This window comes from Budorcas taxicolor, chromosome 23 (genome assembly GCF_023091745.1).
Source record: "Budorcas taxicolor isolate Tak-1 chromosome 23, Takin1.1, whole genome shotgun sequence".
In the NCBI taxonomy this organism is placed as follows: Eukaryota; Metazoa; Chordata; class Mammalia; order Artiodactyla; family Bovidae; genus Budorcas; species Budorcas taxicolor.
This window is the reverse complement of record NC_068932.1, coordinates 29,786,463-29,811,804: the sequence shown is the minus strand read 5'-3', so window position 1 is coordinate 29,811,804 and position 25,342 is coordinate 29,786,463. Positions and strand designations below refer to the sequence as shown.

At 47.8% G+C, this 25,342-nt stretch overlaps 1 protein-coding gene across 3 annotated transcripts in view; it reads left to right on the top strand.

The window, feature by feature from the left end:
- XPNPEP1 (X-prolyl aminopeptidase 1) overlaps positions 1-25,342 on the top strand; it is a 51,429-nt gene that overhangs the window by 19,793 nt on the left and 6,294 nt on the right. The window contains exons 4-17 of one of the 3 annotated variants that reach the window (XM_052660677.1): positions 2,957-3,020; positions 4,427-4,531; positions 7,816-7,908; positions 8,162-8,305; positions 10,009-10,104; positions 12,214-12,295; positions 14,064-14,274; positions 16,325-16,414; positions 16,696-16,746; positions 17,985-18,043; positions 18,182-18,259; positions 20,122-20,193; positions 22,157-22,217; positions 24,483-24,552. In XM_052660677.1, the coding sequence (XP_052516637.1) occupies positions 2,957-3,020; positions 4,427-4,531; positions 7,816-7,908; positions 8,162-8,305; positions 10,009-10,104; positions 12,214-12,295; positions 14,064-14,274; positions 16,325-16,414; positions 16,696-16,746; positions 17,985-18,043; positions 18,182-18,259; positions 20,122-20,193; positions 22,157-22,217; positions 24,483-24,552 (1,276 nt within the window). The remainder of the gene's footprint in view (positions 1-2,956; positions 3,021-4,426; positions 4,532-7,815; positions 7,909-8,161; positions 8,306-10,008; positions 10,105-12,213; positions 12,296-14,063; positions 14,275-16,324; positions 16,415-16,695; positions 16,747-17,984; positions 18,044-18,181; positions 18,260-20,121; positions 20,194-22,156; positions 22,218-24,482; positions 24,553-25,342) is intronic. The other 2 variants (XM_052660680.1, XM_052660679.1) reach the window with 2 other exon arrangements.

Here is a 25,342-nt window from a genome sequence, read left to right as displayed (position 1 = left end):
TGCAAGAGACATGAGTTTGATACCTGGGTCAGGAAGATCTGGTGGAGTAGGGAATGGCAACCCACTCCAGGATTCTTGCCTGGAGAATCCCATGGACAGAGGAACCTGGTGGGCTACAATCCATAGGGTCACAAAGAGTCAGACATGACTAAGCATGCATCCCCTTGAAAATCATAACATATACACACACACACATACTATTATGATACACACACATATAGACACATGCTAATATGATATACACACACATGCTATTATGATACACACATAGACACATGCTATTATGATATACACACACATGCTATTATGATACACACACATATAGACACATGCTAATATGATATATACACACACATGCCATTATGATACACACACATATAGACACATGCTAATATATACACACACACGCTATTATGATACACACACATGCTAATATATACACACACACATAGACACATGCTAATATGATGTATACACACACACACAGTTTGGAAAGCTCTCTATGTGTGTGAAGAGTGGATTGCAGGGGCAGTGGTCCAGGTAGAGATGAGGGAGGCTTGGATAGGGGTATTAAAGATGGACAGACATCACAGTTTTGGAGAAAAAGCCCATGGCTGTGTTTATTTGAGACTTTTCCCTTGTATACTAAGGCTTTGGCTTATTTTAGGCCTTTTGCTGCTCTCTAGGGAGAATGTTCCCAGGCTTTGCCAGCCTCATGGCTGAGGGAAGTGGGGGAGGCCTGGGCCAGTGCCTGTCTGGCGTCTGCTTAGCCTTGTTGGTGTGGAGGTGACAGCTTCGGTCAGCGATGTCTTTCTGGCATGTTGACCACTTAGGTCATGTCTAGACGTTCTTACCCCAGCTCTCATCTTGATCCCAAACCAAACACATCCACCTGCTGTTAATTCCACCTCTCTTCAGAGAAACTCTAGGTAAACCCCTGGGGGGCCCCCATGCCTCCTTCCAGGCTTCCCCAAGTTGGGAGTGGGCACTCTTCAAGAGTGTCCCTGTGTGCCAGGGCCAAGCCAGATCAAGGCCAGCAGTTCTTCTCTGCCAGCCCCTCACTCCAGTCCTCGCTGTGTGTTAAGCGGGAGAGCCCCAAGCCCAGGGGACCTCCTTGTCGCTCGCGTGTCTGCTCCAGGTCTTCTCTCTTCTGTGCTGTGACTGTTAGCACAAGAGTTTAGTTTTCCCAGCCTCTCGGATGCTTTTTTCAGCACTCAGGAAGCAAACATTAGTATCATCTCTTCTCTGTGTATGTGCAGCTCTCTCGGGTTTCTGGTGAGTTGTGTGGAACATGTACTTGCTATTCCTCACAGCACAACTTGGAGAAGGGTGGGAACCCACTCCCCCATCTTGGCCATTTTTTATTTTTTTCAGTCTCGCACTCAATAATTGCTGGGTTAATAAACAAAGGGCTCTACAGTTCATCAGTGATGCTGGTGGCCATTTCTTTCTGTGTGCTTAGTGCTATCTGGTCAATGTTCCTTTGTGTTTTGGGGATCAAACATTTGCTTGCCGTTGCAGTCAACCATCTGAAACGACCCGTTGTAGAAGCGAGGACTGAGGCTGAGAGAGCAGGAGAGGTGCGTCACTGAGCACGTAACTGGGCCTGCTGGAGGGCAGCTGTGGCTCAGAGATCACAGAGCTCCTTCATGCCACCATTGTGATTCTCTGTGGCCCTTCCAGTACCTCTGTGGGTCGCGGTCTTGTGACTGGTCTGAGGCTGCGATTCTGACTGCCTTGGTGAAAGGCGAGGCTTTCATCCACATGGCAGGAATGAAACCTGGGAGCCAGTTTTTCCCCTATGTTGTGTTGATTGTCCCGAAATGCCCTCAGGTCCAGCCAGTGCCTACCCCCGCCCTCCTTCTCTATCCTGAGCACTTTGGCTGCACCACTGGGGATCTTAGTTCTCCCACTAGGGATCAAACCTGAGCCGCCTCCATTGGAAGCACAGAATCTTAGCCCCTGGACCACCCTATCCTAAGCCTTCTGAACTCTGCCAGGTCCTTCAGCTCAGGAACAACCCGCTGACAGGAGGAGGAACAGCAGCTCTGGGCTCAAGCAGGTCAGATCCTGGCCCTGCTGCTGACCTGTTAGTTACTTTAAGATTCTCTCTTTGAACCTCAGTTTTCTAATTTGCTATTGGTCTTATCCCGGAGAATCATTTTGAGGATGCAAGATGATGTGTTTAGGGGGGCAGTGTGGCATAGGGCTTGAGTTGAGCTCTGGAGCTGACTGCCCAGGTTCAAATCCTGACTCTGCTACTTTTGAGCTGTGTGATTTTGGACAAGTTCTTTGAGTCTCTGGGCCTCACTGGCACAAAAGTACACACTGTGGCCTCATACCCTGTCCCCAGGAATGGAACCTCTTACTTTCCTCTCTCTGATCCCATTCCACTCAGAGGCTGGGGAGGACCTGGAGTTGAACATGATGTTTTATTTTGCTGAAGCCTTCTGGGTTGGAGGAAGCATTTATTCCCTAACAGGAAGGGACAGGGTCTGCGTGGGAGAGATTGGTGACACTGCCTTGGATAGGGGATGCAGACAGGAAGTTCAGAAATAAGCTGATAGCTAAAGAGAGTGAAGTTAGAGAGTTATTGGCACATAAAACAGAAATTCAGGCTTTTCAGAAAAATAACAGATGCCTAAATGTCAGTGGCAAGGAAGGGAGAAGGCTATCAGATTGTTTTTTGAGTAAGATCTCAGCGAGGAAAGAGCAGTTTTGATCTATTTCACTTGCTTTGTTTTCCAGGTGAAAAAATTGAGGCTCAAGGGAGCCTTTAATTAATTAGGGTTGCCTGTAGCGTGCACTAATATATATTTTTTTTTTAATGTTCAGCTTGCCTTTTCGGCTAGATTGTCAGTTCCTTGAAGGCAGGTGCCCAGCTTTTGCCAGCCTCTGTGGTCCTGCTGGGCTGTGACTGATCAAGGTCCACTTCCTTGACCTCTCTGTTTTCCAGAGTGAGTACATTGCTCCGTGTGATTGTCGGCGTGCCTTTGTCTCTGGATTTGATGGCTCTGCAGGTGAGTCACTAAATTCTTTCTTTGTTCTTGTGGTACTTGTGTTCGCCTTCCTAAAATAGCTGGACCCAGTTTCAGTCTGTGATACAGAACCAAAAAGAAAATACAGACCAGATGTCCCCATTGACCCTCTGCAGAGGGGCATGGTCCCAGTGCCTGCAGCTCCTAAGCTTACGTTTTAGTGACTCTCTTCTCTCATGTGTTAATGATGCTTCTTTTTAATGACTCTTTCGCTTTTCAAGTCAAAAAATTTTATTTTAAAAATAGTCTTGGGGGACTTCCCTGGTTATCTAGTAGAAAAGAATTCGCCTTCAAAGCAGGGGATGCGTGTTTGATCCCCGGTGGGGGAACTAAGATCCCACATGCCTGGGGCAGCCAAACCCTCCTTCTGCAACTAGGGAAGCCTGCAGGCTCTTGAGCCTGACTGCCACAATGAAGACCCAGTATAGCCAAAAAAAATATTGTTGAACTTTTTATGAAATATAACATACACACAGATAAGTATATCATGAGTACCCCTGTGTAACTGGCACTGCAGATAAGAAATGAGACATGAATGGCATCCTCAGGACCCCTTCCTTAGCTTTCTGGTCCCCTGTAATTCTCTAAGCGCTTAACTCTTGGTTTCCCCCTTTTCCCTTTCAACTCGAATAATAAAGATTAATGTTGAGCTACACTGGCGCTCTGCATTACTTTTCCAAGAGCTGTTGTGCCCTTGAGTTTCAGGGTGGGTTTCCCCTTCAGGCTCCCATCCTCTTCAGTGGCTAGGCTTGACGGGAGCCCCTCTCCTCGCAATTAGCACACTGCTTCCATTGATGTAGGTGCATGTGTTGGTTGGCACATTCCAGCTGGTTTAGGCTGACACCTCTGCTGAAAGCCCTGAGTTCTTCTGGGCCTGTGGGAGCTGAGGGCAGGTAGAGGTGGAGACATAAACTCCCTGCGTCTCCCTGAATGCTCACAGCGCCCAAGCGGTCTCTCTTGGGAAAGGCAAAACACCTCCCTTGGGGTGTCTGTTGGAGCAGGTGGCTGTGATTGCTGAGCAGGAACCATTTCCAGCTCACTCCTGTTGACTAGAGGCCCTGTGGCCCTCTGTCCACAGACCCCTGTCCTCCTGGCCTTGACTCACCTTGTGCACATGGGGTCCTTTCTATGCAGGGACCAGTACCCAGGCTGCTTCCAGACTGCTGCTTTCAGCAGTTGGCCCACAACTGGTTGTCAGTGGTACCGTCTTCTCTTGCCTGGAGGTTTCCTTGGAGTCAGAGGCCCACCTGCCCCGCCAAAGTGGGGGTTGGTGGTGGGGCCCCACGGAGTCTGGGGCCTCTCACCATGCTCGCCTGCCTGCTGTCATTTTGGGCAGCTTCTAGGTGTTTGTCAGGAACCTCTCTCATTCCTTTGCTCCCCTCCTCCAGGCACAGCCATCGTCACAGAAGAACATGCGGCCATGTGGACTGACGGGCGCTACTTTCTCCAGGCTGCCAAGCAAATGGACAGCAACTGGACGCTCATGAAGATGGGTGCGTAGATGCAAAGCCATCTTAAGTTTAGCTGGCCGACTCAGGAGGAGACCCTGGAACTCCTCAGGGCTTGTGAATCTTAACCCTTTTATGGGGTCAGGGACCCCTTTTAGAATCCAAGGTGTCTTAGTAACAAACTACCGTAGATGGGGTGGCTCAAACAACAGAAATTTAGCGAAGGGATACGTGTATATGTATGGCTGAGTACCTTCGCTCTTCACCTGAAGCTACCAAAACATTGTTAATCGGCTGTTGTTGTTCAGTTGCCCAGTCGTACCCAACTCTTTGTGACCCCATGGACTGCAGCTATACCCCAATACAAAGTAAAAAGTCTAAAGTTTTGGGGGAGAAATTTTTTTCAATGGAAATTTATCTTTTCATGGCTGGTGGCTGGAAATCTAAAAGTCTAAAGTTTTTTTGGGAAAAATTTTTTTTCAACAGAAATTTAATTTTTCATGGCTAGTGGCTGGAAGTCTGAAATGAGGGTGACAGTGTGGTCAGGCTCTGGTGAGAGCTGTCTTCCTGGCATGCAGACAGCCACCTTCTCACTTATCCTTACATGGTTCTCTCTTTCTCTTCCTCTTAGAAGGCTACCAGTCCTACTGGATTAGAATTCTACCCTATGACTTCATTTAACCTTCAGTATCTCCTAAGCCCCTGTCTCCAAACATAGATCGCATTGTGAGGTAGGGTTTCAGTGTATGAATTTTGAGGGGAAACAGTCCAGTTCATGGTACAAGGAAGAACAAGAGAGTGACAGGCTTCTATATACAAACCATCATGCATTCAATTTTGGAAGGCCCTGGCTCAGAACCCTCGTTTCAGTGGGGAGTAGCTGAGGGCCAGAGAGGACCCTGTGCCTTTGACTCATGCCCTGGGGCCTTCCCACTGCTCTCTGCTGCCTCATGATTTCAAATGAGGTGAAGGTAAGGAGCCCCTGGCAGCCGAGTTAGGAAGCTCTCCCTCTGAGGATCCTGACTCACTTCTGGCAGCTTAGCCACAGGGCAAGAGCATAGGTCTGCAGCTTTCTTGGGCAAGTTACTTCATCTTCAGTTTCCTCATCTATAAAGTGGAATGATAATAGTACCATAAAATGGTGAGGATTAAAGAAATAATATATGGAAAGCATGGAGCTCAGTGTTTATTGGATAATGATGTGTGTGTGTACATGGGTTTTCATTTAATTGCATGCTATATTTTTCCTTGTCATCAGAGTAGTCTTTTGAAATACGGTTTTAGTGATTGTACAAAGGTACAGCCTGCTGCATTTTGAACTTGGACAATAGAAGGAGGGGAAAGCAGCTGCCAGGGCTGAGTGAGGAAGAGGAGAAAAGGCCAAATCCCTGATGTTTCTTGTTTGTTGTTGGAAGTTATGAGGAAATCGGGTTGTTACCAGACTCACAGTTCAGGGAACAGAGGGCTGTTGATACTGAGTTGAGTTGACCCCAGGATCTATTTTACTGAGGGTGTGTGTGTGTGTGTGTGCGCGCGCGCATGCACGCCTTCATGCTCCACACACTCTCCATATACATGTATAAATGTTTGGCTTAGGGAGGAATTAAGAATGTTTTTATCCTGGCAATGGATTTATTTCAAATGTGGGTTTCTCAAAATTCTTTTAAACTATAGAAACGGCAACACTGCAGGTTGGTGTTGTCCCAGTTGCATTCTCTCTCACACACACAAGCACAGGCCTTCGGGATTGTGGGGCTGTTAGGAGTGGATAGGCCTCTCTCTAGGCCTTTGTACTATTTGATTACATGCCTCTCTGTTGCTGGTTCATGCGCCCTTAGCATATATGTGTATTTTTTTTATATGTTAGATGCATGTGCTATGTCCATGTGTATTTCAGATACAAGCAAAGTTTAATATCTTAATTTTTAAGAAGAAGTACAAATGGAAGTTCTGACACTTTCTGCTTGCACCCCAGGGTCTCATTTAGTGTGCTTCTGGGATGTGAGCATCTCTCTTTGGGGCCTAGACTCCAGCTGTTAGGGATGTCAGTGCTTTGGGGGTCAGAGTGTCAGAGGAGTGAATACAATCTGCCTCTTCCCTAGACCAGCCCTGGGGGAGGAGCCGTTCTTCCCTCCAAGCCGTCTCTAGCCTCTGCCCGCAGCCCACCTCCTGGCTGGCTCTCCTGTGTAGGGAGGTTCTGGTGGGTGTGGCTGGGGAGTGATCGATCCCTGGGGTTTTGCCCAACATCTGTCTGCTAGGAGATGATATGACTTCACTCTGTGAGTTATACTAGGGGCATTCAAGAAACTTCCTTAATAATTGGCTTGTTTAGCGGTTTGAGGAAAAAAATAGGAAAGAATCAGATAGGAAAATCACTCAGTGACAGTTTCTAGGCAGGCTTTTAGAACTGAGTTCATGAGCTCATTTCTTTATAAACCTTTGAACGTCCATTATGTGGTGAAGGTAGTAAAAGTCAGTACTATTTTGGAATATGAGAACTTTCACTCTTTGATATTTTACCGAAATGTTTGTTAATTGTTCAGCAAAAATCTGATGAAAACGTATACATCTGAAATGTACAAGATATACTGGGTTGGATTAAAGAAAAACTGGGATATCAAAAATAATTTTAGTTCCTTTTGTGAAGCTTACTTGGTGTCCTATGACTAGTCTCTTAGAAACGGAAAGGGCTGTGTGCTCTTGGTAATTGGGAAGCCCAGGGAGCCAGTTAAGGACATGATGTTGGGTTCCTGTGTGCTCCTCTTACAGTCTCTGGATAGATTTCTGCTGCTGAGACTTGGGCTCAGCCCTCCAGTCAGGCCAATCGTCTGGCAGGGCCTTTCCTTTGCAGTGATGCCCTCCAGGTGAGGTGAGAGCCCTGCGTGTGTGTTTGCCTTACCTGGGTGGGACGTGAGGGAAACTCTGAGCTTCTGCCTGTACCATTTCACCACTCACGCTCTCATCACCATTAGTGGGGGCGTCATAGAAGGCCGATGAGATGATCTTCAGGATGACATCATGCACCTGTGTTGCAATGATTCCCAGGATGCCTTTTACCAGGGGTCTAGGAAAATCCTGCTTCTTCTTTCTTCTGTCTCACCCTCCCCTTATATACCATCTTACTTTATGCTTTCCTTTTATAGCATCTAACCCTTCTAGCCTTCCAGGATGAAGAGAAGTTCAGATTTTCCAAGTGCTGTCAACCCTTTTTAAAGAAGATTCTTCATAAAGATCCTGTTCTCATGTTATCGGTGAATTGCACCCTTCTGGGTAGGATAGCGAGCCCAGGCTCCCTGGGAATTGTTTCTCATCAGTTCTTCCCTCTGTAGGTCTGAAGGACACACCAACTCAGGAAGACTGGCTGGTGAGTGTACTTCCTGAAGGATCCAGGGTTGGTGTAGACCCACTGATCATTCCTACAGGTGAGTAAGCTGAAGCCCTGCCAGCTTGGGTGAGGCCTGGGGTTCTAGATGCCTCCCCACCCTCCTCGTTTGCTTGTGGGTGGTGGAACCTTTGGGGGCTCAGCATGACATGAGGTCACAGCGGAGGTCAGGGTGAGGAGAAGAGTTAGCAGAGGGCCGCAGGATTGCCTGTCAGAAGGTGCCAGGCTCTCAGAGCCCTGCTGCCTATAGAGAGTGTTCAGTTCACAGCTAGATCACCAGTGTTTCTCCTCAGATTACTGGAAGAAGATGGCCAAGGTTCTGAGAAGTGCTGGCCACCACCTCATTCCTGTCAAGGACAACCTTGTGGACAAGATCTGGACAGACCGCCCCGAGCGTCCCTGCAAACCGCTCATCACACTGGGCCTGGATTACACAGGTCAGAACCACGGCTGCGCCCAGCAGGCCCTGGCCATCGTCCCCTCCACTTGAAGTCCTCTGGAGCCAGGTCATTGAGCCGATGGGAGGATTTGGCCCTGCTCTGGCACGTGGCGCGTTGGGTGCAGCAGGAGTTCAGTTTGCTTCCACTGTTGGCACCTGCGTGGGCATAGTTTACTCTCGCAGAGCTCCTCTGGGCAGACCCATGCGTGCTGCTGAGATGGCTTTTTTTTTTTACCACTCAGTTGCTCACTGCCCCTCTCACACGTCTGATATTGGACACAGAGCCTAGAGGTTTCTAGATTCCATGTCCTTTTCTTCTGCCAGCTCTTGTAGGTTAATCTTCCCAGTTCCCCTGTTCTCTCTCTGTCCTCTGCCCTGGAGGCTTTGGGGAGTGGGTGGGTTTCTTTGGCTTGCGTGATAGTGGTGAGTGAGGAGCAAGTTCTGTGAACAGTCTGTGGGAGATGAAAGTGTGGATTTATGGAAGAGTGAGGAGTGCAGAGGGAAAGGCCTGGAGGTGGGGCAGAGGGGAGTGAATCTTGCTGTAGAAACAGCAGAGGAGAGGTGGAGCGGGGCTGTCTGGAATGCAGGCACATTGCCCGGAGGGGTCCTGGGAAGAAAGCATTACAATGCAGACTCTCAGCCAAGTTTTAAGCAGAATTCCCGAGCTGATCTTCACAGCAGCGTTCGGTTGTGGGGACACCCCCAGTCTGCTTGCTTCCTTGTGACACTCTCACCAGAGGGTATTGCAGACTGGGGAGGGGAGTGAGGAGTGGGGGGCCCTGGGTCAGCTAAACAGTGTCCATCAGCATGCTTTGGATTCTGCTGAACTGAAGGAAAGGCTCTGACCTGTTCTTTACAGAGCAGGGAGAGCAAGCTTGGCTGGTGAGACTTTGGGTCAGCAGACACGTGAGTGCCTACCATGTGCAGGGCACTGCCAGGGGCTGCGTGCATGAGACAGATGCCTGCCCTGTTCATAGGTGGCTGTACCATGAGGTCCAAGTGCTGTCTCATGTCAGGTGGTGGTGGTGGTAGTGGGGTGAGCTGCTCTGGGGCCCACAGGAGTAACAGGGAGTCGCTGGCTGTGTCTGACAGTGCATGTGTGGTTTGGAAGTGGTAGTCACACTGAAACAGGCTGTGGAGAATTCCTAGATCTTAGCACTGAAAGGCAGGTCTTGAGGCTCTAGAAGTGTAAGATGGAGGGTGCTATTTGCCTGACCTCTGAAGATTCGGTGAGCTCTCTCTGCTGGTTAGTGTCTTCTCAAAGCTCCCTGTGCTTCCTCTATGGCAGCAGTCCTTTTACAGAAGGGTAACTGATTGCTGGTTTAATTATCTGTCTTCCCTTCCAGACTGTAAGCCCCATGAGGGCAGGGACTGCGTGTAGCTCAGAACTGTAACTGCCGTGACCAGCAAAGCATCTGCAGATATTGATGCCTGGGCAGGAGAGAGGTTCCATAGACATTTGTTGGATGAACAAATGGATTAAATTTGTTGTGAGGCAGTCCGGGCTCTGGACAGTCAACTAGCTTAGACGGAGTCACTTTTCTTGTATGGGATTGGTATCCAGGCATTCTGTCCGCTCAGATAACATGCTCCCTGGAATGTGGTGCTGGTGAATGTTTGGAATGGGTTCTTTCACTTGGCTCTCAACAGTCCCCGGGACCAGACCAGGGGCTGGAGTGGCAAGTATGTTTTTTCTTGCAGGCATCTCCTGGAAGGACAAGGTTGCAGACCTTCGGTCGAAAATGGCTGAGAGGAGCGTCGTGTGGTTTGTGGTCACTGCCCTGGATGAGATTGCGTGTGAGTGCTCTGGTTTCACTGTTGGGGCGTGTTACCCAGTCTCTCAGTTGGTTCTCTGGGAATCTGTGTGTTCACAGAATTCAGTTTTCTGCGTGGTCAGAGAATAAGCAAAAGACCATCACCAGTGGGTATATGGCATGCCAGGTGGGATGGAGAAGGGATTATTTTGGATGGAGAATTACAGGGCATTGGGGAGGAGATTGTGGTTGGTCTGGAGCAGTATTACAGCCAGGCGCTGATGCTAAATCTGTGGTGGTGTCCCCCTCTGGCCAGGGTGCTCAGTGGTGTGACAGCTCCGAGGAGGGGCGCTTTCTCCACACTCTTTGTGTCTGTCAACATTGGTTTGTCTCTATAGGTATGGAAGTGAGCTCAGAGGAGATATGTTTTTCTTTATACTTCTGTATTTCCCAGATTCTTCACAATGAGGCTGTTCTAGAAATATTTCTGCTTCAGAAAACTCAGGAGCGAAAAGTTCACCAAACCTTTCAGTACAATAGCAGTTTTTTAATCTTTAGATCTTAAACTATTCTCATGGAATTGTTCAATGCCTTCTAGAACCTGAATGAATAAGCGTGAACCTTCTTTTTCTATTTTCTGACTGGATTTGACCCAGGTACCTGAGAAGAGGCACTGCTTTATCCTTTTATTTTCTCACTAGAGAAAGATGGCTTGCCGCACAATCTCTAATGTGTAGCTCTCAAACTTTGTCACATGTATCAGTGATTTATATCCCTGATTAACTTAACAACATCAACATCAGAGAAAATAACATATGAAGCTAATCTCTCCCCTTGATTATTTAAATATCCCCTGTTTTCCTTGTGGAAAATCTGGGAAGTGCAGAGCAAGTAGAAAAAAAAAAAGTCACCTATAATCTTGCACAGAATCAGTTAACATTTCTGTGCATATATAATTTTGTAACTTGGTTTTTTCCACTGTATTTACTCTAAGCATATATAAACATAATTTTAAGTGAATATTAAATATCCCATCATATGGTTATAGTGCAATTTACTTAACCATTCCTCTCAGGATGACCTTTGAGTTATTTCTGCATTTTCTCATGATTGTATTACAGGACTGCCATCAAAGTCTTGGTGCATCACAATCTGTGTCTTAGTTTCTGATAATTTTCTTTCAGCTTTTGGTTGACTTTGCAGGTGGTGTTATGGGCTGGAGGGTGTGTGCATGGTAGGGCCTTTGACCTTATGCCACGTACCTGCCAGAGAGGTTGCACAGCATGAATACACCTCTCTTGCAACACTCTCACCAACCCCAGGTACTATCATTTAAAAAGAATGCTAGTTGGGTTTGATGGGTAAAACATGTTGCCTCCATGCTGTACTTGAAGAAGCTGTGGTTTTAAAATAGCGGCAGTGCGTTTGATACCAGGGTCTTTTTTGCACTCTTGATTCTCAGGAGAGCAAGTGTTAGGCTGCGGGAGGCCCCGGGATGAGAGCTGTGCTCAGCACCGGTCCCTCTCGTTCTCCAGCGCGCAGTGACCTCGCCAGGGCCCTGACTCTGGCCATGCAGGTCCTCCACCCAGCCGTGGCTCCGGGTGGGCCGCCGGCTCGGGTTTCATTCATGGGCCCAGAGCCCCACTGACTCACTGCTTTTGTTCCTCTGCTGGGAAGCTCCGCCTCCCCGGGGCTCCTGACCCTTACACAGAGGGGCTCATCTGGCCTCCCTGGTGGGTGGGTCTCCGTTTTTCTACCCTCAGTCTCTTGCCTCAGAAGGGAGCGAGTGCTTGGCTCCCGCGCTTGTACTTGGGAGTGCCAGAGGTTTTTCTGCGGCAAGGCCAGGCCTGGCGGGTCACCGCCGGGTGGACCATTTCAACTCTTTGTCTGGAGGGCAATTCTCGGGTGTTCTGACTAATAACTCTTTCCATTCCCTTCCCGGGATGATGTGGCAGCGAAAGACACAGTTCTGGTGCCCTCATTTGGTGGATATGCGCAACTGCAGCTCAGAGGCGAGACAGGGAAGGGAGGCTCCCGGCCTCTCTGAGAGGTCTGGCCGGCCCTTCCCGGCCAGTGGAAGCGCTCTCTGCATCCTCCCAGCTGCCCCTTAACTCGCAGTCGGGCGGGTGACAGGAATTTTTTTTTTTTCCAGGGCTATTCAATCTCCGAGGATCAGACGTAGAGCACAATCCTGTATTTTTCTCCTATGCAATCTTAGGACTAGAGACGATCATGTGAGTGTTGGCCCCGCACCTGAAGTCTTCCCCACAGCTCCTTGGAGCCCCAGTCCACCACCCTGGCCCGGGCCCACTGGTCTCGGCCTGATGTGCACCAGGGTCGTGCTTTTCTCCGGCCCTTTCCTGCCTCCCCTTCCCTTCTGCCTTCCTTAACAATAGTTATTAATTTATATCCTGCCTCTCTTATAATCCTGAAAATTATTGGTAGTACTAGAAGATGAAAAAATTAGTGTCAAGGACATCAGAACAAAACCGGAGAGAGTAAGCTTAGCTCGCAGAATCCCTGCTGCAAAGACTTGTTTAGGCCGCACATTGGACTCTTCACAGCCAAGGCAGAGAGGGATATGGGCTTTGTTATACACAGTCCTGGGTCCACAATGCAAATAGACCCCGTCATTCAGAAAGTCAGAAGTGATGCAGGAAAAACCCCTGAGTCCTGCCTTGTTGAATTATCTTTTAAACTGCTGCTTGCGGCCTTCTTGCCATTGCTTTTCTTGTTTGAGTGGCTTTCCGCATTCAGATATGTTTATTGAGTGCCTATTATGTGCTAGAGTCTCCACTAGGTGTTGGGGTGAATGAGGCAGACAGGGTCCTGGGTTAGAGTTGGGGATTCCAATGCATAGCTGGCACTCACTTGTCAGTGGGGCAGGTATGGATGTTATTGGAGGGGCCTTGACCTGATCAGAGGAGACAGTAATATTGAGACAGAGATTCAGGGTGCTTGGGAGTTAGCTCGGTGAGTAGGGAATGAGGAGGAAGAGAAACAGGTGATCTAAGCTGGGGAGCAGCATTCTCAGAGACTTTGGGCAGGAGAGAGTGCAGTGCAGGTGAAGGACCCAGAGTGGTCCAGTGTGGTTGAAACCTGGAGTGGGAGACTGGCAGGTAGTCAGGGCCACATAAGCAAGGCCTTGTGAGTCAGGTTCAGGAGCTTGGGCCCTTGTCCTGAGGATGCTGTGAGTTTCCACAGGGAACCACATGGTCAGGCTTGTAAATCATAGAGAATTTATGATTGGAGTGAAATTATGGGGTGGATTATGATTATTGAAAAATAGAGTGGATAGGAAAGACTTGGAGAAGGCGATGGCATTCCACTCCAGTACTCTTGCCTGGAAAATCCCATGGACAGGAAAGCCTGGTGGGCTACAGTCCATGGGGTCGCGAAGAGTCGGACACGACTGAGCGACTTCATTTTCACTTTTCACTTTCATGCATTGGAGAAGGAAATGGCAACCCACTCCAATGTTCTTGCCTGGAGAATCCCAGGGACGGGGGAGCCTGGTGGGCTGCCGTCTGTGGGGTCGCACAGAGTCGGACACAACTGAAGCGACTTAGCAGCAGCAGCAGCAGCAGCAGCAGCAGCAGCAGGGAAGACTAGTGGCAGGGAGACCAGTTAGGAGGCCATGGCACTAATCCATGAGAGATGGTAGTGGTTAACCCTAACCCTAACCTGGGCAGCAAGTGGGCAAGGCTGCAGTGAAAGCGGGAGAAGTTTGAGGGGTGCTTAGGCCATAAGTTCAAAGATCTCCATGAAGGAGGGAAAGAGGGGCATCAAGGAGGACGTGCCCAGGTCCTGGCTTGTGGGACAGGGTGGAAGGTAGCATGCACGGGGCAGGGAGCACAGGTTTGGGAAGGGCATGGAGGAAAGAGGAGCTGCTTATTTGGGATGCTGGAAGGTAGAGCCTGTCTCTTGTGTGTGGGTCTGTGTTCTTGTCCTCTGATTCCTGCGCCCGCCTTTCCTCTCACCTCTCCTCTGGGCCCTCTGCAGGCTCTTCATTGACGGTGACCGCATAGACGCCCCCATTGTGAAGGAACACCTGCTGCTTGACTTGGGCCTGGAAGCCGAGTACAGAATCCAGGTGCTTCCGTACAAGTCCATCCTGAGCGAGCTCAAGATCCTGTGTGCCAGCCTTTCCCCAAGGGAGAAGGTGTGGGTCAGTGACAAGGCCAGCTATGCTGTGAGCGAGGCCATCCCCAAGGTTGGTAGCCCCAGAGCCAATCAAAACCCACTGTGGCTACCAGGCCCTTCCCAGTCCTGGCATCAGGCGGCTTCTCTTTGAAGCAGAGAGAGGTTGATTGTTCAGGCAGGTTCCCAGGACTGGGTGTCATATCAGAGGTGTCGTCCCTGCAATGAGCCCTTTGGGCTCTTAGAACCCAGTGAGTCCCGTGTTTTCCAAGATGTGGCATGAAAGATGATTTTAGGTGGTGCACATTCACACTTAGGTTTATTTAAATGTATCTATTTTTAAAGCACTTTAACAGATTTAAAGAATGAACCAGTGGTTACCAATGGGGAGAGGGAAAGGAGGTAGGGCAAGATTGGGGTACCAGATTCAGAGGTACAGACTGCTATGTATAAAAAAAAGCTACAAGGGTATATTATATAGTACAGGGAATTTAGCCAATATTTTATAATAACTTTAAATGGAGTTTAACCTTTAAAAATTGTGAATCACTCTATTATACATCTAAGACATATAATATATTGTATAGGAGAAGGCAATGGCACCCCACTCCAGTACTCTTGCCTGGAAAATCCCATGGATGGAGGAGCCTGGTAGGCTGCAGTCCATGGGGTCACTAAGAGCTGGACACGGCTTAGTGGCTTCACTTTCACTTTTCACTTGGAGAAGGAAATGGCAAGCCACTCCAGTGTTCTTGCTTGGAGAATCCCAGGGACGGGGGAGCCTGTTGGCTGTCGTCTATGGGGTCGCACAGAGTTGGACATGACTGACGCAACTTAGCAGCAGCAGCAGCAGCATACTTCAATTAAAAAAAGCATTTTAGTGTGTAGTTGAAAAAAATATAATTAGCATATGAGACCATGTATTATAAAAATTATTTCTTAAGAGAGAGTTGATTTCAATAGACTGTTGATTCAAAGATCACCTAAAGAAGAGTCTTAAGTAAATAAGGGTCCAGCGAGAAGGCAACCCGGATAAGCCCTGTGCAGATGGTGTGAGAGTGTCTGAAGTTTGGGAAACACTACTCTGTATCTGCCTCCCCCACCATATTTTATGGTTAAGGAGACCTGAGGCCCAGGGAGGGTTAGAGAGTTGGGGATTTATCAAAGGTCAAATGATAGTGATAGTGATGCCCTTGACCAAACCTCTGCTGGGTGGTGCTAAGCAGCTGACATGTACCCCCTCATTTTCACTGAAGCCTGGGGCAAGAGTCCATGCCACCTTAGTTGAGACTTTTTGATTGCCCTACTCTGGGCCTCTGGCTGCCGAGTGGCCTTTGGCAAAGCCAGCAATATCCTGTCTCCTCCACTAAGCAGGGGCATCCTGGGCGGAGTCCAGACCTGGCCTTCTGGCCTGGTTTTCCCATTGCACCCCTGTCACTGTCACACTGTGTGATGGAGTTACTCAGAGCTTTGCTTCCGTTGGGGTCATGCCTGCCTTTGTTTCATGAGGGGCAGGTATGTAAAAGAGAGAGAGAGCCCTTTGAGAAGCTCCATGCAAGTGCAAGTGCAGATTACCCCCTGCTCCCTGTAACACAAGGCTGGATTCTGACTTGTTTTCAGTTGGAAAGACTCTTCCCCAGCCCTTTAAGACCTGACTGTTAATGGTAGCTGATCCCTGAGCGTGAGGTGGGAAGGAACAGGAGCTCCCTCCCCCCTCATTGGTCACATGCATCCCCAGACGGTGGGAAAAGGCCTCCTTTGTGCAGCCAGAAAGGGGTTATTTCGGTCAAGCTTTGATCCGTTAGTGAACCCTGACATGACCATGGAGGTTTGAAAAGCAGCATCTTGCTGCTGGCTGGCAGCCAGCTGTCTCAGAGAGCTGAGAGGGTGGGCGGGAGACGAGAAATAGCTTGTTTGGTTTACTTTATCTTTTTGGATGAGCTCAAGCCCCTTTCTCCAGCTCAGAGTCACCACCCAAAAAGGGCAGGTCTTTGGGCTGCAGGGGACAGCACGGAGGGCCTGAGTGTGAGCTCTCTGCGATTTGTCTAAAGTGAGGAGTCCTGGCTGGAGGGATGATCTTGGTCTGGGGTAAGTGATTCCCACACTGCTGCCTCCCGCCCCAGGATCATCGCTGCTGTATGCCTTACACCCCCATCTGCATCGCCAAAGCTGTGAAGAATTCTGCTGAATCAGAAGGCATGAGGCGAGCTCACGTGAGTAAAGCAGCCTGTGCAGAAGAGGGGGTGTGGTGGTCAGAAGGCTCAACTCCCTTACCTGCTGTGTGGCTTTGACCCTGGTGCAGGTAGGAACGTCTCTGAGCCTTCCAGAGTTAATGAGAGAATGAAAATAAAATACTGGATGGGTCATGGGAATATTCTGCATGGAAAGCCCTGACTGCTGGTGGTGTGTGGTCCTCTACATTGGGGCTGGGCCTTGGATCTGCCCATCTGATTTTCAGTCATAACTTAAAAAAATGTCTCTATTATTTGCACAGATTAAAGATGCCGTTGCCTTATGTGAACTCTTTAACTGGCTGGAAAAAGAGGTTGGTTCTTAATCTTTGTTTAACACGTGGACATAGATTATTCAGAAATTATCTACACGTGATTCTAACTGTGACTCTGGTCGACCATGAGGTCTAAGATCTTGATCTAATTTTAGTACTCTCTTTTAAGAGTTCTTTGTGGAAATTCGTTGTGTTTTTAAAAACTGTAGAAAATGGTAACAAAGATGAAGAAAGAAATTCCTTAATAGAATGGATCCTTTCTGGGTTAAGGAATTGTCTTGTAATAAAGTGGACTTTCATTATAAGGAAAAATGACTTATAGGCAAGCTGATTGTATTAAGAGAAAAAAGATCTTTGTGTATATTCTGAGCTTTAAGCCATAAAACTTTTTATATTAAATTGATTCTTGGTCATTAGTTTTTTGCCTTTTCACTCCTTGTAGCTGATAGGGAGGTGATTTCTTTGTGCTCTTATTAAACGGTAGCGTATTCCCTTTAAATATTTGGTGAGCAACTCTTTGAAAGTAGCTTACTTTGGGAGAAGAAAATACTTTGATTCCCACAAATTTTTCCCGTCTGGCAATTGTTCATCTGTGTATGTCATTTTTTGTTTTTTTTTCAGCGTAGGTCATTTTTACATGTCTCCCATTGTACCGCTATCATTTTGTATTCTGTTTTATTTGCTTAGTATCTTAGTGTGAGCATTTCCCATTTTCTTTGAGATTTTAAATAAATGATCCAAATGGAGACTGTGTTTAGTGGCTAGGCTGCTTTATTTACCCATTCCTCCTATTTTCAAATGTTAAGAGTGGTTTTTTGTTTTTGCAGTTACCAAGCACCTTGTAATAATCTTTGCATTTATCTTTATTTAGGATCTTTTTCTTGGGCTATTGTAGGTGGGAATGCTTTTGAAGTTTTAAATTTACATGTATTAAATTTGGGGAAGTTTTAGAATATAATACTGAGGGAAAAGTTGAGTGAAAAATTCAGTGGATAGAAGTCCTTTTACTTTTAGATAGCTTTGGTAAGAGCCTTTGGGAATTCCCTCCTTGTTGAAGATGAGACATAAGCTGTGTCCTGTAGGATGGATAGTTGGAACACGGAGATTGAGGAAAAAGTAAGCTTTTAATGTACTCCCTATAACAGAGGAGCCTAGCAGCCTACAGTCTGTGGGGTCGCAAAGAGTCAGACATGACCGAGCGACTAACACTTTTCATAGTATGTGGGAGACCCGTGAATTTATCACACCCCAGTGGTTTATAAGCGACTTCCTCGTAGGTGCCCAAAGGTGGTGTGACAGAGATCTCAGCTGCCAACAAAGCTGAAGAATTCCGCAGGTAAGGGTCACTGTGGGGTGCCCTGTGAGTGTTGTGCTCCTGTCCTTGGCACATTCAGTGAAGCTGGACGGGGCGCTGATTCCTGGTACAGTAAGAACCTTTAGACCGCTCTGCTCTGTGTGTGTCTCTCTGTTCCAGGCAGCAGGCTGACTTTGTGGACCTGAGCTTCCCAACCATTTCCAGTACGGGACCCAATGGCGCCATCATTCACTACGCGTAAGGCATGCGGAGGAGCACGCTGCCTGGCTTTGCTGCTGCTTCTGCACAGGAGCCTGAGCAGGGGAGAGACATTGTTTTATCAGAGGCCCCTGCGCCCACCTCCATGTGTCTGTTGAGATTGTTGTTATGTGTGAAATAAGATCTTTGAGGTCTTGTCTCTCAATCCGAAGCCTCTGCCTTTTGGGAGCGACTCTTTGGCACCGAAGTTGCCCATCGACATTCTCCATGATGTAGTCAAACGGATCATCCCTCTTTCCTTCTGAGACTGCAGTGTCTCTTGTCATAATCCCTGAATCTTGATAGTTAGAAGTTTTAGTGTTTTTCTTTTCTGACGGCGACAGCCTTCTTGACGCACTAGTCCAAACATCTTGTGAGCTCCATGACCTCCATACCAAACAAACTTACCACTAGGTTGTGGAGCACCCCGTTATGCTTAAGGAGATAATCTGTACCCCCTTTCCTCCCCAGCCTATGGGGATTTGTACCACATGAGCCCATGGACCCACAGAGCCGAGCTTCCTTCCACTGTGAGACCAGGAGGGCAATGATGAATTTGGGAGAGCTAGACCCACCTGTGGAGGTGGTGGGATGTGGAATTAGGCTTCCTGCATGGGCTCCAGCTTCAGCTTTGCCTGGCTCACGTGGTTTTGCCTCGTGTGGAGTATCTTGAGTTCTTTGCTTCCCATCTGTGACATGCATCATGGTGGAGCACTCTGGCTGTATCACTGTGCTGTACTTGGGCACAAGTCCCCCCTCCATCCTTTTCACTAATCACTTTTAGAGTTTTTAGTCTTGGGACAAATTTTGAAGCTGCTGTGTGGGAGACAGTCACGGGTGTGGCTATTACAGTTCTCTCATATTAATGCTTCTGTTCCAACATTAAACTATCAAAAGGACTTGAGTTCTTGTCTTATATTTAGCACAGGTGATGAATTTCCTGGCTGGATACGACCCTAGAACTTAAAAAAAAAAATTCAGTCCAAGTAGGGAGAATCTCACTTTCCCTTTGTGTTTCTTCACTGTGGCTGTTGGAAGCCTGTTGAGAAGCAGGGTGCTGGGCCCATATCTGGTGGTCTTTTCTAGTCATTGGGATCGAATGCCTACTGGCCTCCTTACTGCCTGCAAATGAAGGAGAACCTCTGTGAGACCCTCTCTGCACTGCAGGGCGGAGACTTGGAATGCTCATGTCCTGTCTAGCTTTTCCCAGTGCAGTGTATTGTCTGGAAGGAGATATGGAGGGATCAAAGTACTTTAAAAAATACCTCACATCCATTTGAAAATAGTGCTCTAGTATAAGAGCATCATGACCTACTCCTTTCCCCAGCAAAAGTCCCTTTAGTTTTTCTTCCAAAGTGAGGCACTTGCCTTCTGCCCCTCTGGTGGTCTAGGAAGCAAGTGGGGAGGCTCCCTGTGGGGTTAGGACTGAGGGAGAGAAGTGGAGGCTTGAGGCAGGGGACTGAACCATCCTCTGCTACCACTCCCCACCACACACCCCAAATAAAGACAAATGACTCCAGACTGCTCTCTTCTCAAGCTTGGTCCTCTTGCTTCTATTGATAATTATTTTTGTAGTTTTTACAGTTATCTCATGAACACTTATTTTGTTCTAGTCACAAATGGAGGTAGATATAAAGAAATATGTTATTCTTCCTTCTCTTGAGCTCCTTATCTAGTTGGGGAGATAGGTTGACTAGTTAATAGTACTTGCAATAATTAACCTATTGGGTAACTTGGGTTTGATATAATTTCAGGCTTACATAAGTTGTTAGGCTAGTGCAAAGATCTCTTGTATTCCCTCCTCCCGGCTTCAGGAAGCATTTACATTTGTGGAATAATTAATTTGTAATTAATTTTCTTAGGCCGGTCCCTGAGACGAATAGGACCTTGTCTCTGGATGAGGTGTACCTCATTGACTCGGGTGCTCAATACAAGTAAGTGAATTGGGGCTACTGGAGAGCCTGCCTCCGCTAAGTCAGGGCAGTTGAGTAGGTGGACAGGGCAGGCTCCAGCTGAGATCTCTCAGCGGGTCATCTCATTCCGCGCCGGCCACTGATGGAATTGTTCCCATGTCTTGTCCTTTTCCTCACCCCTTGTTGAAATAGTCCAGTTGTAATTCTGTTCCCACAAAAGACTGTTTGTTAGAAATGTTTAGTCCTTGGCTGGAAGCTGTTAAATACTAAATAAATAACTGAAAGTAGGCTTTCAGAACCATTGGGAAGTCTTCTGCCCCAGCGCATAAACTACCTGCCAGCTCCCCTACTTGCGGTGACCTCAGGGCCTTGGGGAGTGAGGGCTTAATTTTGAAAGGATGAGTGAGAAATGAGGGCCATCCCTGAGCTTCTGAATTTCGCTCTTCATGCCTTGCTGCTTTCACAGTCACCATCTAGACTAGTTTCTCAGAGAACCCACGACTTGACTGGGCCTTGAGGTGGGACCCATGAGGAGGAGCTGGAATAGGTGTTACCTGCGTCGAGAGAGCATGAGCCAGGCCTTTTATTTTATTTTTTTTCTCTTTAAATTTTTATTTTTACTTTGTTTTACTTTGCAATACTGTATTGGTTTTGCCATACATTGACATGAATCCACCACGGGTGTACATGCGTTCCCAAACATGAACCCCCCTCCCACGTCCCTCCCCATAACATCTCTCTGGGTCATCCCCGTGCACCAGCCCCAAGCCAGGCCTTTTAATACTCCATTTTCCACTGCAGCTGGGACTTTGCCTGGTGGAGAACCTTGTTATTAAATGAGCTCAGCCAAGTATGTGGAAGCCACAATCTAGCCTGGGAAGTATAAGTTGGTGTTAATAACAGCCTAGAACTAAGAGTATTGAGATTACTTGGGTAATGGTGTAACTTTGGGTCACTTCTACTTTCTAGCAGCATTCTAGAAGTTATCCTTTCTCTGTTGGGGGTAGATTGGGGTGTTTTAAAAGATGCATTTGGGTATTTTTAGGTTCTAGTAAACTGCTTGCCATCCTGGCAGGAGGAGTTAGAGTTTGACCTTCTTTTGCCAGAAGGTCCATTTCCCTTTCATTCATAACCCCAGGAATGGTGTTTTCCATGAAACAGTCCTCACATTGTAGACTACGAGTGTGTGTGTGTCAACGCCTGACTGAGTTCACTCCCACTGCGCTGGGCCATCCTTGCTTCACACTGTGTTTCATTTTATTTTTTATAATGACTTTATTGAAATATAATTCAACTTTTTAAAGTGTACAGTTGATGATTTTTAGTTTGTTCCTAGAGTTGTGCAACTGTCACCACCATCAATTTTAGAGTATTTTCATCACCCCCCAAGAAAGAAAGACTATTCCCATTGGCAGTCACTTTCCATCTTCCCCTAGCCAGGGAACCACGAACGTACTTCAGTCTGTATGCACTTGCCTGTTCTGGACATTTCCTATAAATGGAATTATGTGATGTTAATATATGGCGTCAGTGTCTGACTTCTGTCGCTTAGCATAATGCCTTCAAGGCTCATCCATGCTGTAGCGCGCACCGGTGCTTCCTTCCTTTTCATTCCCGAATGCTGTTTCATTGCATGTATGTACTGCGTCTTGTTTACCCGTCACTGGTTGAACATTTAGGTTGTTTCCATGTTTGGGATATGAAGAGCGCTGCTGCCGCGAACATGAGTGTATATGTGTTTGTGTGGACATTCTCTCACTCTCGGGGGTTTACTCGGGGGAGTAGAAGTGCTGGGTCATAAGGTCACTCCATGTTTAAGAGACCTTTTATGAACCAGCAAACTGTTTTCCAAAGTGGCTGTTCTATTTTACATGGCCACCAGTCAGTGCATGAGGGTTCAATTTTTTCCACATCTTCACCTGTCTCGTATTTGAGGAAGAGCTTCTTTGGAGTGAACTCTTAACTTGTCCTTTCTTTTGGGCAGGGATGGAACCACAGACGTCACTCGCACCATGCATTTTGGAACTCCTACGGCTTATGAGAAGGTAAGAGAACACTCGAGAGGCCCTCTGCTTTCTCCGACCACTCCGTCTCATGAAAAGGGATTGTATAAATAAGTAAAAGTTACACGTGGGACAGTAAAATAGCTCATTACTGTGGAGTCAGGCTTATCTGCTTTATGACATCCATTTAACTGATTATTGGAGAGATTTTAAGAGCGTTCTGTCTGCTAAGGTCAGGCTCAGATTCAAGTTTAAACAACTTTGGCCTTCTTTGGGGAAGGGAGCAGGGTAGTGAATTTTTTCTTTTTTTTTTTTATGAACAGTGTCTAGATTTGATTCTGAAAGCTACCCCCCTTCTTTTTTCAATTTCAGTGTTCCTGTTTATAGGCTCAGCTCTCTAGGAACCCTCTGAAATGACATGCATTGCTTGGTGTCTGGGCTTTCTGGCATACAGCTATAAGGTAGAGAGATGTATACTAGGAGTCTAGACACTGGGCTTCAGATCTCTGCTGTTCCCAGGCTCCATGACCTTGATCCTAGACACTTAGACCATCATAAAAATGAGGGCAGAGTACTCACCTCCAAGGCTGGCTGAGAAGGTTCTGTGAGCCCAGCTGGTTCCTGGATCATAGCCACTGCTTGGCAAATACTGGCTGAATCTCTGAGTCTCTCCCTTTTCCCTGGGAGCTCCTTCAGGAAGCTTGTCCAGGGAGGAGGGCTTTGTGGGGTGCCGCAGGGCAGACACCCTAGTGCTGGTCCCTCGTGTCCTTCATTAGTTGGCACCAGCACCTTGGACGAGTTTGACCTTGGGTCCAGATACCTTTAGTTTGGGGCTTCCTTGGTGGCTTAGATGGTAAAGAATCTGCCTGCTGTGCAGGAGACCTGGGTTCGATCCCTGGGTCAGGAACATCCTTTGAAGAAGGGAATGACTACCCACTCCAGCATTCTTGCTTGGAAAATTCCATGGACAGAGGAGCCATGGCGTCTCAAAGAGTCAGACACGACTGAGTGACTAATTACCAGGGGTTCCTGTGTTCAGTCTGGACCAGATTGAACAATGTGCTTTTTAGTGCTGATTTTGCACCTTACTGGCAAGCCACTACCCATCCAAACAGCACTTTTCTTGTCTGGGCAGTCAGGACTAAGCGCTGAGTATAGATGGTGGTGAGGTGCACGGAGGAGTAGCAAGACCACCTGGCTCCAAGGCCAGATGCTGCCACTTATGAACTGCGTGACCTGGCATGTTAATGACTTCATTGCTCTGTAAAGTGAGGGGGCAGGAGTGCCTCCATCCTGAAATGTGGGGTTAGACATACAGTGCTTAGTATTGTGCCTGGCACCGAGGAGTAGCTTGATAGTGTTAGGCAGTGTCATCAGTACTTCTTACTACTTTTTCTCAGTCTTTCTGAGGCTCTAATGGTAGAGAGTTCATTTCAAAGGAAAGACTAGTGGGGTCATCTCTTGGACAGTTCTCTTTTACTACGTTGAATTTCAAGATTTTCTAGAAAATTGGTCCCAAGGCCAAGTTTTTTTCCCACCATTTCTTTTCCTGTTCCCCTGATTTTCTCTGTGGTAATGCTATGAACAGTGGAAACAGTGGCTGACTTTCTTTTTTGGGCTCCAAAATCACTGCAGATGGTGACTGCAGCCATGAAATTAAAAGATGCTTACTCCTTGGAAGGAAAGTTATGACCAACCTAGATAGCATATTTAAAAGCAGAGACATTACTTTGCCAACTAAGGTCCATCTAGTCAAGGCTGTGGTCTTTCCAGTGGTCATGTATGGACGTGAGAGTTGGACTGTGAAGAAAGCTGAGCGCCGAAGAATTGATGCTTTTGAACTGTGGTGTTGGAGAAGACTCTTGAGAGTCCCTTGGACTGCAAGGAGATCCAACCAGTCCATCCTAAAGGATATCAGTCCTGGGAGTTCATTGGTAGGACTGATTTTGAAGCTGAAACTCCAGTACTTTGGCTACCTGATGTGAAGAGCTGACTCATTTGTAAAGACCCTGGTGCTGGGAAAGATTGAGGGCACGAGGAAAAGGGGACAACAGAGGATGAGGTGGTTGGATGGCATCACTGACTCAATGGACATAGGTTTGAGTGAACTCTGGGAGTTGGTGATGGACAGGGAGGCCTGGTGTGCTGCGGTTCATGGGGTCGCAAAGAGTCAGACATGACTGAGCGACTGAACTGAACTGATTGCTATGAAACCTTAAGAGGCAAGGTTTTCAGAACCACCTGAAAACTGCAGGATGAAAGCATCTATGCCCATCTTGAACATGCCCCCTGGGTTTTCTTTGGCAGGAATGCTTCACATATGTCCTCAAGGGCCACATAGCTGTGAGCGCAGCGGTTTTCCCTACTGGAACCAAAGGTAGGTGGTGCCTTGTGTCACAGGGCAGGCTTTTTCTTGTTCAGGCATCAAGCATGTCTAAATTTGGGTGAAAACACATGTCTTCCCCTTGCCATAACAGCCCCCAGACTACTCCAGGCCCAGCCTGGGCAAGTGGGGGTGCTGCTGGACTGAGCGGAGAGGACCTCCAGGGAGCCAGACTTGGGATCGGGCCCAGGGTCAGCTGTACCTCCCTCCTGACCACTTGTGTTGGGTGAGCTCGGGGGGTGGCTCTCAGGAGAGGGCAGCAAGGCATGAAGGCCCCGGGGGAAGCTGGTGCAGCCTCCTGTCTGCCCCGGCTGTTGGGCCAGTGCTCCTTTCAGGACCCGTGTAGGGATTTATTTTACTGGGAGCCTGACTTGAGAGCTAGGCCTTGTTGCCTGAGGACTGGTGGGTGGGCCATTGCATGGGAAGTTGATAAGACCCGGTCCTCGAATCTGCTTAGACTGCCCTGGCACTCATCTCCCCAGGTACCGCTTTCCTCATGCTTGCAGTCTGGTTAGGATCTCATTTTGTAGTTCCAAAACTGTAGGGTTCCAGCACTGGGAAGGGAATGTTTGTGCCATCTACCTCAGCCTTTACCTGCCGCGGGTGATGTCCCTGACCAGCATCCTCCAGCTGTAGAGTGAGCTCCAACTGGTGGGGGAGCCGTCCTGCTCAGGAACTCTGGTTGTCAGAAAGTTCTTTGTGCTGGACTGAAACCTGAATCCTCCAGTGACTTTTACCCTCTGGTTTCTGTTTCATCTTCTGGAGCCAAAGCTAACAAATCTAA